General features: G+C 58.0%; 1 protein-coding gene across 21 annotated transcripts in view; it reads right to left on the bottom strand.

Moving 5' to 3' along the window:
- The window catches only part of NRXN2 (neurexin 2), a 366,798-nt gene that overhangs the window by 178,708 nt on the left and 173,518 nt on the right, over positions 1-14,572 (bottom strand). For 12 of the 21 annotated variants that reach the window (XM_053278159.1, XM_053278172.1, XM_053278167.1 and 9 more), the window contains 5 exons: positions 13,602-13,628; positions 7,370-7,489; positions 5,476-5,860; positions 3,454-3,644; positions 1,993-2,166 (listed from right to left, as the gene is read on the bottom strand). In XM_053278159.1, the coding sequence (XP_053134134.1) occupies positions 1,993-2,166; positions 3,454-3,644; positions 5,476-5,860; positions 7,370-7,489; positions 13,602-13,628 (897 nt within the window). The remainder of the gene's footprint in view (positions 1-1,992; positions 2,167-3,453; positions 3,645-5,475; positions 5,861-7,369; positions 7,490-13,601; positions 13,629-14,572) is intronic. The other 9 variants (XM_053278160.1, XM_053278173.1, XM_053278168.1 and 6 more) reach the window with 3 other exon arrangements.

Here is a 14,572-nt window from a genome sequence, read left to right as displayed (position 1 = left end):
GCCATCTGACTCTGAATTTAAAAGAACTCTCTGATTTCTAACAACAATTAGTTTGGGCAAAAACTAGTCTTGGCTTCAGGTAAATGGGGTATTAATGAACCTCCCAGTAACCTGGCTGCACTCTCTCCTTCTTGACTGGAACTTGGCCACAGGAATCCAGCCCTGGCAGCTGAGAGCCTCGAGAGGAGAGGAGATCATCGCAGTGTTCTTGGCATGGGGCTGCCCTTGAAGGAAGTCCCAGCTGCAGCTGGTGCAGAACTGCACAATCCGTAGGCACGACATAGGAAGCTGCCTTCTACTGAGTCTGACCACTGGTCTAACTCGGTATTGTCAACCCAGACGGGCAGCGGCTTCTCCAAGGTTGCAAGCAGGAGTCTCTCTCCCAGCCCTATCTCGTTGGAGAGGCTGCCAGGGAGGGAATTTGGGACCTTCTGCATGCAAGCCAGCAGGCGCTCTTCCCCTGAGCTATGGCCCCGTCCCCCGAGGGAGATGCAGGGTAGATGTCAGAGGACACAATGGCCCCACTGAATCAGAGCCTTGGTCTGTCGAGCTCCATACTGCTCCAACACGGGCTGGCAGCAGCAGACCCCCAGAGTTGTAGGCAGGGCTCTTCTTTTCCCAGCCCTACCAGGAGTTGGACCCAGGACCGGCCGCTGGTGCTCTGCCACCTCCGCTACAGCTCATTTCCATGGGCGAGATTACATGTTCATTCAGAAAGAGTCCCATTTGGTTCCAGAAAGTGCACTTCGATGGCAGCCTTCTTCCAGCAAAGATTGCAGAGCTCCGTATAGTTTGAAGCAGTTCTTGCTTCTCCCAGTGGCCCCCCCAGGATTACTGAAATCAGCCCTTTAATTAGTCATTTCCTGTTCCCTGCTGGCTGCAATGGGCCTTTAATTAGTAATTTCCTCTTCCACAACCGGAGCAACCCCACCACTTGCTTGTTCATGTTTAAAATGTGAATTTTATTTTCGGTGAGTGCTATTGAGCTCTGGCATTAAAAGAAGCCGTGTTTTAAAATTATATATTTTATCTGTGCCCTTGTGCTTCGGCACAAAAATTCATCGAGGTCATTTTTTTTTTAAAAAGTCCCTTCCTCCCATTGTGGAGGAAGGGACCGTAAAGCAGGACGGAGTAACGACAGAGCAAGCAGGAACTCTGGGGCCAGGAATGCAGAGAGGCAGGGCATGGCCAACCCGCGTCACCAGCTGTCTCCTCCTCCTCCTCCCAGGTGCATCAGGACTGCTCTCTCTGCCAGTCCAGACCAGACAAGCTGGTGCTTCGAGTGCCCTTAAAGTAAGACAAATCACCCCAAACCAGGCCTTGAAAAGGGCGGGGAGGCAACGGTTTGACAGCAACGGTTGTCTGACTTCTCTGTGGTGGCGGAGTGAATGGATGCCCGTTCCAGATGGAAGTCAGGCTTAGTCTGGAAGCGGTGTTACATAAGAAAACCCCAATGTTGGGAGGGAAGGAAGGAAGAGAGGAAGGAAGGAAGAGAGGAAGGAAGGAAGAGAGATTGAGGGAGAGAAAGAAAGGGAGATCTGGAGGGAGGGAGGGAGAGAGAGGGAGGGAGGGAGAGAAAGAGAAGAAAGAAAGAGAGGTCTGGAGGGAGGGAGGGGGGGAGAAAGAGAAGAAAGAGAAGGAGGGAGGGAAAGAAGAAAGGGAGGGAGGGATGGAGGGAGAAAGAGAGAGGGAGGAAGGGGGAGAAAGAAAGAGCAGAAAGGGGGGTAGGGAGGTGGGGGGAGAGGGAGAGAAAGGGAGGAAGGAAGAGAGGGAGAGAAAGAAATAGAGGAAGAAAGAGAAGAAAGGGAGGTCTGGAGGGAGAGGGAGAAAGAAAAGTCTCAGGAAGCGGGATCAGGATTGGGGAAGCAGAAGGGAGAAGCAGGTGATAATAAACCCTTTCTCTGTGCCTAATCCCACCCCCGGCCTTGGCTTTGCCCCTTCCTCCGCTTCTTCCAACCAGTCCAGCCCAGAGCCCCCCACTTTCTCTCTTACCATCACAGCCCCTCTCAACCTGCCCGATCCGGTGCAGGGCGTCAGCGATGAGGTCTGGGAGTCGGCCGTTGAGGTCCACGGAGGCCAGGCAGCCCTGGAAGCCATCCCGCGAGGCCACCAGCTTGGGCAGGTTGTTGAACATGTTTTTGCTCAGGCCTCCGATGTACAGCTCCCCTGCAGGGCCGAAGGGAGAGATCAGGGGCCTGGTGCCAGGCTGAACCTCTTCTTCCTCCTCTTCCTCCCCCCCTGCCCCAGAGTCACCCCCCCAGCCAAGCACCCCAGACCTCCCTAAAGGTGTAGGTGGAGGGAGGGGTTGGAGGAGCAGGAAAGGAAGAGGAAAGGCAGCCAGATCCCAAATCAACTCTGCACACATCAGAAGGCACCAAGGCGCTCACCAGGTCTCCAAGAGACCGGAGGAGTCTCTAAAGTACTGCCTGGAGATACATCCTCCCTGATCCCAAACATGGGTGTGCACGGGCATGTGCGCATGTGTTTATAACGCTGTCGTGAAGAACAGTGCACTTTGCGTATGCTCACAGACGCTCTCCATTGAACTACCAACTGACCTGCTCCAAGACAACATCCTGGCATTGAAAGAGGCTCCGGGACTAAACCCTGAACCTTTAAGCAACCCCTCCCTCCTTCCTCCTTCCCTGCACCAAAGAGAGAGACCGCGTCATGCACACTGGGACTTCTCTCTCTCTCTCTCTTAAGGATGAGAACGTAAGAGCTGTCCTTGGTGCTGTATGTGTGTGTGTACAGTGCAGTGCCACCGGTCGGTGCTGTGTTCTCCAACGCTGTATCCGCTGCATCCAAGAGAGGGTCAAGAGAATGAGGCCACCGAGGCGGGCAAGCTGGCTCTTTGCTTCCCACTCCAGGAACCGCTGAAGGCCCCGGAGCAGATCCCAAGAGAGCGAGCAGGCAGTGAAGGACAGCAAGGCCCAAGGAAACGAGAAGCGGCAGGTGAGGCCAGGCCTCATGCTAGCAGCCCCCGAGGAGGAGAGGAGAGGAGAGGCAGGCAGTATCTCTGCACCAGCCAGGGAAGGGAAGCGGGTTCGCTGCCAAGCTGTCCTGGAGCAGGTCAAGGTGGAAGCCGCGAGCTGGAAGGGTCATTGCAGCTATTTGGCTTCATGTCTAGGCAGCGCCATCTCAAGAGCCACACGCTGAACAAAAAAGACCAATTACAGCACAGAAGACCAATTACAAGATTGAGGGGTGGCCAGATTGCTCCCCAATCTCCCCCCCCCCATTTTTTTGTTTTTGTTTTGGCAACACAGCGCCCCCTAGTGCTTTGCTGAGGAACTACAACTTGGTTTGGCCGCTGGCTGGGCACGGGGGGGGGGGGGTCCTCTGTCTCCCTTTCATGGGACGCAGCGCCTCCTGGTGCTAGGACAGGGTGTTGCGAGCCGAGCCGGACCCCCAGCAAGGGATGCAGGCGCACGGGATGCAGGCGCCGCTCACCCTTGAGGTCCAGGTTGCGGGCGCCGTTGGAGTGCTGTGTGACGGTGCGGGAGTCGATCTTGAGCGTGTGCACGTTGTTGGTGTCCCGGGACACGATGACGTTGTGCCACTGGTTGTCGTTGACGGGCTTGTCCGAGTTCCCCTTCATCAGCGACGGCCCGTTGCCCAGGTCAAAGACGTAGTGGATGTACCTGCCAAGGGGCCGGGGAGGGCAGGGTCAGAAGGCCGTCCAGCCGGACCCCCGACCCTCCCACCTCTGCCCCCAAAGCAGCACCCTGCACACAGGGCCCCACAGAGCAGCAGCAGAGGCTGAAAGCAGCGGACAGCTATTTGTGCCGGCCAGCCAAGCTGTATCCTTCAGGGGAAGCCAATTTGACTGAGGGATGTGTGTGTTGTGTTGTGTGTGTGCGTGTTTAATCCCTTGCCAGTCCCAGATTTCAAGGCAGATCCTAAGTGTGAACCCGACATGGGGGAGAGACTGCCACTTCGTGATCCCAGAGTTGGCAAGGGGGATCTATTCCAGGAAGTGTGAGCCAGAAGGAGGGAGTGAGATTTGGGTGATAGGTTTCAGGGGGCCCTATCTGGTGAAGAGATATGTCCAGTTGCTCTCTCCCCTGCTGACTGAGCCAAGAGGCACCTTTTTCAATTGGCGATTCTCTTGTGTTTAGCAGGGGGAGAGCAACTGGCCCTATCCGTCCCCAGCACGGCATCCCTCCAGTGGCCGTGGCTGGTGTCCATCTTATGTTTCTTTTTAGATCGTGAGCCCTCTGGAGACAGGGAGCCATCTAAATAAACAAGTAAGTAAGTAAGTTCTCTATGTAAACTGCTTTGGGAACTTGTGTTGAAAAGCAGTATATAAATAAATATTCATAGCAGCAGAAGTAGAGAATGGTTGCTAAGTTTTGGAGACAGTGGCGTAGCTAAAGGAAAAGGGGACCTGAAGAAAATAGGGAGGGGTGGGGCTGGGCCGGGAGCTGGGGGGCTGGGTTCTTTGAGCCCATCCGCTCAATCATAGCTACACTCCTGCTTGGAGATAAAGCAGGCTGGCAGCAAAACGAGCACGTGGGAAGTTGGGCATAGCAGTGGGGCACCAGCAAACAGGTGTGTGGGGCTCAGGCCTCTGAGAGCTGGAGGATGATGGACAGACCAACTCTCTAGGCTGACTTGTGCATCCAAAGAAGCAGGCCTCCAGCCCGTGGAACCTTGTGCCACAATAAACATGGTGCTCTTTAGGGAGCGGCCTTCGAGCCCCATTCGCCCACAAATGTGGGTGGCAGGGGTTGCGAGGACATCGAGAATTCCTCCTGTCCCCAGCCTCTTTTAACAGCCCCTGCGTCCTTTGGATGGGAGCCAGCCCAGCTCAACCACCAAGAAGGCCATAGCAAGATAAAACTATTAAGAGTGAACCGTTTGGCGGGTGTTAGAGTCCCCTGCCTGTCGCCAGCAGCAGACACGGTTGCACAGGGTGTGTGTGTGGGTGGGTGGGGGAAACAGGGGCTGCAGGCGTCGGGAGAACCGAGAAGGCTCAAGAAGGCAGCTTAAAAAACAAAAGTAAGGCCCGGACGCCCTAGGGAATGCAGGCTGGGAAGTGAGATGGGGAAAGAGCTTTGGAGGCCCTAGGCAAACGGATCTCCTACACTGGCAGGATCACAGGGGCTGAGAAATAGGTAGGGAATTTCCATTGGGCGGTGGGACAGTGAGTGTTGCAGTTGTTCCTTGCTGAGAGGCAAGAATCCACATGAGACCTCTGGATTAGCAGCAGAGATTCATAGCGCTTTTGGACTACAACTCCCATCATCCCCGGCCAAAGGCTCTTGCAGCTGGGGAAGCCGGTCAATAACCAGCATCCCCAGTCAATAACTTCTGGGAGTTGCAGTCAATAACCTCTGGGAATCCCTGCTGCAGGGATCACTGGCCAGGAGGCGGAGTTATGGGCGGGATCAGGGTCCCCGAAGGACGGCTGCAGCGGGGCATGGGCGGGGCCGTCCAGGGCAGGAGGCGGAGCCCCCTGGGAGGCCTCACCCCTTGACGAGCTCCACCACGATGAAGTCGTTGCCGTTGCCGCTGTTGAAGAGGATGAGCCCGTCGGTGGCCGTGGTCTTGAACTGGAAGAAGAGGTGCATGGAGGCGTAGGCTTGGAGCGTGGCCAGCGCCAGGTAGCTGGCTTTGCTCTTGAAGGTGACGGGGTCGGCGATGATGCTGCGGAGGCCAAAGCGGGCGTTCAGCTCGCAGTAGCTGATGTCCCCGTTCTTGCACAAGTCCATGTAGGGCAGGCCGTTGAAGACCAGGCTGCTCAGGTGGCCAATGAAGTTGGAGGGCACCACGGAGATGAAGCGCCTCTCGGTCATGATGCCCGTCTCAATGTTGTGGAACTCCAGGCGGGTGTGGGCGCCCGCCATCTGCCCTGCTTGGGCCAAGCACAGGGAGGGGGGTACACTGTTAAAATGGAGAGCCAAGGAGGGCCGCTGGGGAGGGGGCCCCGGGGGCGGGGCAACAAGGCCCCAGGCCATGGTGGGTGTGTGGGGGTGGGGGTCAGAGCTGCTCCAAGCAGGGGTCTCTGGGTCCTGCAGCAGCCAGCCACACTCACGAAGGCCTCCTCTCAACGCCTTCAGGCTGCCTCTCCGCGTCTCCGCGGCAGACTCTCGTCCCCACTTGCCCCCCTTCTCAACACACGCGACCCAGACCTGTAGGCTCACAGCTGGCAGCAGCCCATCTCTCGGTCTGGACAGCTTGCTGAACACTGCCCCCGTCCCAGCGGCCAAATTCGGCCACGGCGGCCACCTGGAAGCTGTTATTCCCGAAAGGGAAGCCTGCCATCTGGTGGCAGGAATGGGGAATTGTCGTGACATGCTACCTTCACCACCACGTGGGTCATGGGGGTGGGCAGTGTTCCCTCTAAAAGGGATTCCCAGGTGTTGTTGACTACAACTCCCAGGATCCCCAAGCAAAAGCCACTGCAGTTGGGGATTCTGGGAGTTGTAGTCAACAACATCTGGGAATCCCTCTTATAGAAGGAACATTGGTAGTGGGACATGCAAGGATTTGGGCGGACCCTGGCCATGCAACTCAGAGGGGCAGGACAAAAAGTGCCTTTGTTAGCCTAGTACAGGCCTGCTCAACTTTGCCCCCCCCCAGCTGTTTTTAGACTACAACTCGCAGAATCCCCAGCCACAATGGCCAATAGCCAGGGATTATGGGGACTGTAGGCCAGCGTCTGCAGGAGGGCCGAAGCTGAGCAGGCCTGGCCTAGTATCCTGCCCCAGGCTGCACCGTGATCTCCTCCACACCAGGGACCTCTCAGACCCAGGAGAGCTTCCAGGTACGGAGTCCTGCAGCAAAGGAATGTGGCTCCAGCAAGGTCACTCTGGAGCAGAGCTGGGCCAACTTGACTGTCCAGATGTTGTTGAACTACGACTCCCATCATCCAGAGTAGTTTGTGGCCGGCGGGTGATGGGAGTTGTAGTTTGGCACCTGGAGAGACAAGTTGGCCCAGCCCTGCTCTGGAGACTGATGGGTTTCCTAGCCTGCTGCTAAGGCAGGGGGACTTGGCCTTGCCCCTCCCATAGGGAAACCTTCATATTTAAACACCCAATTTCACAGGTGGGGGCTCTGCCGTAGCTGAAAGGTCATTGGAGGACTCCTCTGAACTGATGGGTAAGGCAGCGTACTCAGGGTTTGCCGGAGTTGCCGGTGGGGGGGGGACCCCTGGTTCACCCAGTGTTGGGGCCCAGGTGGCTGATCTTACAACTGGTCTCCTCCCACAAACTCTCTGCCCCACCCCCCACCTGGGGGGCTTCCAGAGCCCAGGATCGTGAGACCCAGGGAAGTGGGATGCTGCCAATGAGCTGAGGAAACCCCTCCGCCCCCGGAATCTCCTTCTCCGCCCGCCCAGCCCCCAGCCTGCATCTCCACTTACCTTCCACGGTGACGTTGTCCACGGAGAGCTGCAGGTTCTTCCCCCGCCTGAGCACACGGACCGTGTGCCATTCATTGTCATTGAGTTTGTGGCCGGCAAAAAGAGTCTCGGGGCCTTTACCTGCAAAGGGTGGGGGGCAGGATGGTGATGTCAGGGGTGCTTGCTGCCTGGCAGATACAACGGCCATTGCCCCAAGGAGACGGACCCCTCCAAACCTCCCCTGGGACCCAGCTCAAGAGCCAAAGACCTCCCCGCTTCCTCCAGACTCATCCTTCGCCTCCACAGACCAACACACACACACACACACACACACACACACACACACACACACACACACCCCAAGCCCTACCATTTGTGTGGCTAAAGCCATCCCTTTCCAGAAAATAACCCTGCCTCCCCTTCTGCAAGCAACATCTCAGGAGGGCTCACCCTGTCCCGGCTAGACAGCTCAGGGGGTTGAGAGGCAGCTTAGCCCATGGAAGAACTGGGCCCACCTTCACACACTTAGGTGATGACCTCACTGGGGCAAAACGAGAGCACCTGTCTGGACACGCTCTGGCCTGGTTGATTTTCTGGTCCCAGACCACAAAGGAGCAGCCACCCCCAAATATTTTGTGCAGCCACAAAGGGCATCATAACGCAAATGCAACGGGTGGATCTGAGACGCCTTTCCTGTCTACAGACACCTTCCTTGTTTTATGCAGAGGAGCATTCTTCTGTGGGTGGGGCCGGGATTCACAAGGAGGGAGCCATTAAAAGAGAAGGCCCCAGAGGACTCAGCAGCCAATACCCATCTGACTGCCGAGCACAGCCTTGGGAGCGGATAGGAGAAAAGCAGCCTCTAACATTTGATCTAGAACAGGCCTGCTCAACGTCTGCCCTCCTGCAGATGTTGGCCTACAACTCCCATAATCCCTAGCTATGGGCCACTGTGGCTGGGGATTATGGGAGCTGTTCTCCAAAAACAGCTGGGCACCCAAAGATGATGAGTAGGCCTACTCTAGAGCAAGCAAATGGCAGAGAGCAGGTGGCTCTCAGACCTGGGTCCCCAAGTTTGAGAACATCTGGCATAGAGCTTTCTAACTGCATTGATGCGATCGGGGTGGCGGTACTCAAAAGCTCGTTGGGTCACTGCTTTGCTTGTTTCCCCATCTCAGCCTATTTACTGGTGAGGGTGAGGGCTGATCCAGGGCATCACATATCTAAATGCTATTCTGCAAGCCAATGTCCCTTGCAAAGAGGGAAAAGCAAACGCCCTTCGAAGATTCAAAGGTTTCTGGGGCTGGGCTGCCACCTGCCAGCCAAAATGGGAACTGCAAGGAGATCCCGCCACCGGGCAGACAATCTGTGGACTGTAGCAACTTCCCAAAAGGACAGGATGCTGCCACCCGGTGGAGGAAGCCAGGGACTGCAATGACCTGAAAGGCAGGTGTGGCCATCTGGTGGCAAAAACCATACAAGACAATGCTGGCTTCAAATGCAGGAACTCAGGTGTGCCAGTGAGAAAGGGATGATGGTCCTTCTCCCCGCTTGTGGACTCCCCGAGGGCACCTGGTTGTCTGCTGCCAGAGATAGGATGCTGGACTGATTGGGCCTTGGCTTGATCCAGCAGGGCTCTCCTCTTGCTCTTATGGCCACCCGACCCATGGCAGGACCCACATCTCTTCCCAAGTGCCCCATTTCTCCCCGGAAGCTGGCTCCCTCTCCCGGATATCTACCTTGGGCACTGTTCATTGGCATACATGCAAATGCTTTTGGAGCTTATAAGCAACCTCGGGGTTGGCTGACCAGGCGTCGGCCACCCCAGGCTCCCCCAAGGACCCCCAAATTCTGGATGCAGGCATGGGGAAAGAACCTGGGAGGAAAGGGAGCCCATAGAGCCAGGGACATTTTGCCTTGAAAGTTCCCGTGACCTCGGTTAAGGTCTCCCACACATCCAGATTCCTGGGCCCTTCCAAGGGCAGGTTGCCTCATCGAGGACTGTGCGGTGGGAGAGGCCTTCTCCAAACCCCAATGATCTCCTGCCCCATCCAGTGAACACTTGCTTCTCCCACTCAGAGCCAAGGGGGTGTGCATAGGGACTCACAGGTTACCTTCTCCTACCCCAAGGATGCAGGCTCATCTTTGGAAATCCAGCCCCCAGATGGCCATTAAAACATTCCTCGCGAATCACCCGCCCTCAAACCCTGGAGCCAAAATGCTGCCACAGATCCCACACCTAGGGCTCCTGGGTTCTTTCCTCAGCTTCCAGAAAGAAGTAGGGCCTAGCGGGTGGGGATAGGAGGGTGGAGCCAGGACGAACCAGGCTTAGTCATGTAGACTGTTTTTAGGGCCAGGGCAGAGGTGGGGGGAACACGGGCACCTCTGAACACATGCAGAGTGCCGTTCCCCATGTCTGGCCACACGCATTTTGGACAGTCCAGGGGTGTAGCTATAACTGAGTGACCCCCCTGGTGTTCAAAGGACCTAGGCCCACCAGCTCCTGAGGGCCCACCCCTCAGCATCACCCCTCCCTATTTTCATTATATCCCTCACTCCGAGCGGCTGCCGGGGAGAGGGGTGAACACGGGCCCCCTCTGCCCCAGCTACACCTCAGTTGGACCCGCGAGGTGAATTTCCAATTTAGATGTTTCTGCTTGAGAAGCAGCCTCAGAATCTCACTTCTTAACACGACAAGCCCCCATGAGGAGAAGGAGTCAGAGCCCCAGGATGTCTCTCTCCAGACTTTTTGCATTTTTAACATTTCTCTCTCTCTTTGTTGTTTGTTTGGAATTTGGATCCTGCTTGCCTAGCAGGCATGGCCAGAGTGCTGTTTTAGAGAGTTCGGGGACATTGCTTGGAGCCCCTGTCAGTGATTGATAGATTTCAAAAGGAAATACAAAGCCATTCTCCCAAAAAATCATAGTCCCAGGTTAAGGGCTCCAATGCCTGATTTGCACTCAGTGAGCAGGAGGCCATCCTCTTCCCTATGCCTCAGTTTCCTCTCTCCCTCTTGCACCCCCGCCATGCTTTCTGTCCATCTTTCCCTTCTGCAATCTTGGAAGAACGAGATGATGTCTTTTGGCCGCCCCAACAGCCTGCTGGCCCCCCAACTCACCTGCATCTGGAAAAGGTGTGTCCCCCCAGGTATTGGCAGACAAGGCTCACCTGGCAGACACAAGGCACCCAGCAGGCATCTTGGCCACCCAAGGCACGCCTGCCCACAGGGTCATGGTGGGTGAGCATCTGCCCAGGGAGGGGGTGGAGGGCCCGGGAGCAAAGGGACCCCCCTTGGGCACCAGGGAGCCTGCGGCCCGGTGGTGGTGGAGTATCTTGGTGCTTTGCTGAGAACACGGCAAGAATCTTGCAAATCAAGATGCAGGGGGTGGGGGGGGAGTGATGGGAGGCTGGGGTGTCCTCCATGAGGAGCGGGAGACCAAGGAGACAGCCATTGGGTGCCCACGTGAGAGAGATGGTGGGGCATTGCCCAGTTTCTGCTGAGTCCTGCATGCAGAACATACGCCAGGTAAGAGTCCAGCACAGGCCTGGCCTAAAGGCACAGGAAACAGCCGCCTGGCTGAAGCTAAGCAGGTCTCCGTGTGGCCGGTGCCTTGGGAGACCTCCTCGGGGCATGAGCTCCTGCTTGGCTTGCTGAGGGCCCCAGCTTCAACCCAGGGCCTGGGAGGGACCCCTGCCCGAAACCTGCCACTCAGTGCAGACCACACTGAGCTCGATGGACCAAGGGCCTGACTCCGTGCAGGGCAGCTTCCTAAGCAGCGTCCAGACCCCCAAGCCTGAGAACCCCCCGGGTGGATCAGATGCCCCCAGAACCTCCTACACAGAAGCGCGTCCATTCCGAACCAGCCCTGCGTGTGATGGAGCGGGTGGCTGTGTTCCAATGCAGCTCCCAGGTTCTGCGGGCAAACAGAGAGGCGTGCTGCGCATGTTCTCCCTGAAGCCACTTGGAGCCCCGTCCTCTCTGGGCTCCTCCTCCTCCTCCACTCAGAGTCCCGACCGGGGGGGGGGGGGGCAAGGCCAGGTGGGAGTGGGTGGCTGCCCCTCAGGAGAGCAGCGACGTCAGGGCACCCCCTCCCCTTCCTAGCACAGACTTGGGGGAGCCCTTCGTGGAGGGGGGCGGTGGCGGCAGCAGCCGCTGGCTAGGGGCAGCCCTTTGCTCCAACACGCTTCCCCACAAACCCTGCCCAGATTCCAGCTGCAGAACCATCCATGTGCGAGTCGAAGCAGTTACATCCGCCTGAAACCCTGGGCATCGGTCGCACACGCATACACCCCCCCCCCCGGGGAAGGCCTGTGCATGCCACGGGGCGAACTCCGTTGCAGGTGTGTGCGGCCGTGGGGAGAAAGTGAGCAACCAGCCCTCCAGGCTCCCAGGCTTGGTTCCCCTCCTCCCTGCCCCATGTGCCTGCACAACACACCCTCTGTCAGTGGGGGAAGGAGTGTCCTTCATGCAGCTGAAGGCGCATCAGTGAGATGCCTTTGGGTGCTCAGTGGCTCCTGGGAGGGAGCGCTCTTCTTCTTCTTCTTCCTCCAGCGGCTCTAGGGTTTCTCCAGAGACCCCCGCTGCCCCACTGAGCCCACTATTGTCCCAGTCCACTATCCCTCCTCTCACCACTGTTGCTGCTGCCCAACGCAATGCACTCCACCCCCACCCCACCCCACCCCCCGGAAACTCACTCTCGAAGTTCCAGGGACTGCAACGGGCAGTGCATTCAGCCCATCACTTGCACAGGGCAGGGTTTGCTTTTCTTTGAAGGACAGTAGGGCGGTAGGCGCCTTCAACCTTGGTCTCTGCCACAGGGCAGACCAGTGTGGCTTCTACTTGATGTGACAAAAGTCTCTCCCGCCGGCACCAGCTAACAGGCCTGCAGATCAGGGGGCCTGATCTGGATCGAGGCAGTGGTGGGCGGGGGAGTTGGGGGTCAAGTGACGCATGGTGCGGATCAAGTGGAGAGAGAAAAGCCTTCTGCTCTGTCCCATAATATTAGAGCCCACCGGGGGGGGGGCGGTTTGCGGAGGGGGCGTCATCTGCGGAAGGGAAGTGCTGGGAGATTCAGGGCAGAGGAAAAGGAAGCCCTGCTTGACACAATGTGCCGTTCAACGATGGAATTGGCTGCAACTGGAGCGGGTGATGATGGCCTCCGCTCCAGTCTGGATGAGTTGAACAGGGGACTAGACAGATCCATGGAGGGCAGGGCTATCGGTGGCGCCTGGCCTGGAGAGCCGTCTGTTCCCACGTGGCCCCTGAACACCAGGTTTTAGGGAGCAGCAGCAGCAGCTGGAGGGGGAGGCCACACTCTTCCCCCCCTTGCTTGTGGGCTTCCCCGATGCCTGTGGCGAAGCAGGAGGCTTCTTCCGACAGCCGTCTTACTGCTTATTTATTTCCGATTGGTTTTATTTCCCACTTGGGAAATTGGGTTGGAACAGCAGCCGTGGGGCGCTGCCGGGACGGAGGGGCCTCGGCCTGACCCAGCTGGGCTCCCCTTAGGTCAGGTTCTCTCCTCTTTGCTGCAGTCCCCCCCCCAAGGCGGAGTGAAGCCCCCACCGGGGCTCCCAGCAAAGCTCGACCCATCGGGGCTCATGACAGACGGAACAGGCTGCCCGGCCGGACCCTGCCCTGGCACGCGGACCTTTTCCCCAAGAGGAAACTGAGGCAGGGGGAAACGGGCGCGACTCACCTCGAGGGGGTTGGCTGCAGAGAGAACCCAAAGCTCCGGCTCCCCACTGCTGTCCTCGGACCTCGCAGGGGGCTGCGTCTGATGCAACATTGCCAAGGTATGAGGCGGGGGGGGCGGGCAGGGAGGTGTCCCCTTGCCTGTTCTGGGGTGCACGGGACCTTGGAAGGCTGACGGGGTCCTCAGCGCTCGGCCTCTTGGAGCCTTTCCTAAGGACTGTCCCGTATGACCCTCCCTTCTGAAGCCACCTGTGTGGGCCGGCTGGCCTTCAAGGACTTTACGAGCGGATGGGAGAGGATCCCTAGCGGCCCCCCTTCTCTTCTGGGAGCTGAGGACAGAACTCGTGGGAGCCCCCTTTCCTCCACCCCCCCCACCCTCATGTCCAATTCCCCTTTGGACACAGATACACCCTCACCCCCCCTCCACCCCCCCCACACTTTGGTTTCCCGGAAAGCCCCAAGCGGAAGCCCCAAAACCGAAAGAACCAGCCGAAGAAGAAGAAGAAAGAAAGACACCAGAGAGAGAGAAAGGGAGAGAGAGAGAAAAAAACGTCAACTTACTGGGGTTACAGCCTATCCTGACACAGTCTGAGACGGGGGGGCCAGGGTGGGAGGAGGGGAGAGAGAAGAGAACGAGAGAGTTTTATATCCTTCACGGTAACGCCCGCAACCAAACACCCAAGAAGAGGCAGCCCACCATCCGGGGACAGACGCCCGTGGCGGTGGGCGCTTGCCTCTGCACTGAGGAGGGGACCCTATCCTGGCCACACACACCCCGAGGAGCAGCAGAGCGGGACGCGGCCCCCTTGCTGAGGCCGACTCCCCCCACCAGCACCAGCCGGAGACCGGACTGGTCTGTCTACGCACAGAAACAGCAGCAGGTCACTGGGCGGGGAGGGCGGGGCACGTTTCTCCAAGCAGGAGGCGCTGGCCTTGTGGCAGCCAGCCTGAATGGTCCCCTGGGCTAAGCAGGGCCCGCCTTGGTTTGCATTTGGATGGGAGACCACATGGGGAGCGCTGTAAGAGACGGGGGCCCCAACTCAGCAGCTAGAGCAGCGGCTGTGCCTGCAGATGGTCCCGGGTTCAGTCCCGGACACCACCTCTAGCGAGGGCCGAGGCTCCTGCCGGAAACCTTGGAGAGCCTCTGCCAGTCAGTGTAGACAAGACTGAGCTAGATGCAGGCAGAAGGTCCCAGGTTCAATCCTGGGCTGGCAGCATCTCCAGGGAGGGCTGGGAAAGACTCCTGCCTGGAACCTGAAGAGAGCTGCTGCCAGTCTGTGGAGGCAGTCCTGAGCTAGACGGACCCAGGGTCTGACTCAGTAGAAGGGAGCTTCCTAGGTGACACGCACCCCTGGCCCTTTGGGGCTCAGCTGGGTTCAAATCCGACCACTCCGTGCAACTGGTTTGTGCATAGACAGATCCAGTGGGGAGGCGCTCTGGCTGACCCCTCTATGTCCCCGCCCCCATTCCCCCCCCCCGCTTTGCTCGTCCTTTGGGATTCCTCAGTGCCGGCAAGCACCCACCTTGCAAAG

Source organism: Hemicordylus capensis, chromosome 14, assembly GCF_027244095.1.
Source record: "Hemicordylus capensis ecotype Gifberg chromosome 14, rHemCap1.1.pri, whole genome shotgun sequence".
NCBI classification, from domain to species: Eukaryota; Metazoa; Chordata; class Lepidosauria; order Squamata; family Cordylidae; genus Hemicordylus; species Hemicordylus capensis.
The sequence above is the reverse complement of the archived record's forward strand: the minus strand, read 5'-3'. Positions and strand labels throughout refer to the sequence as shown.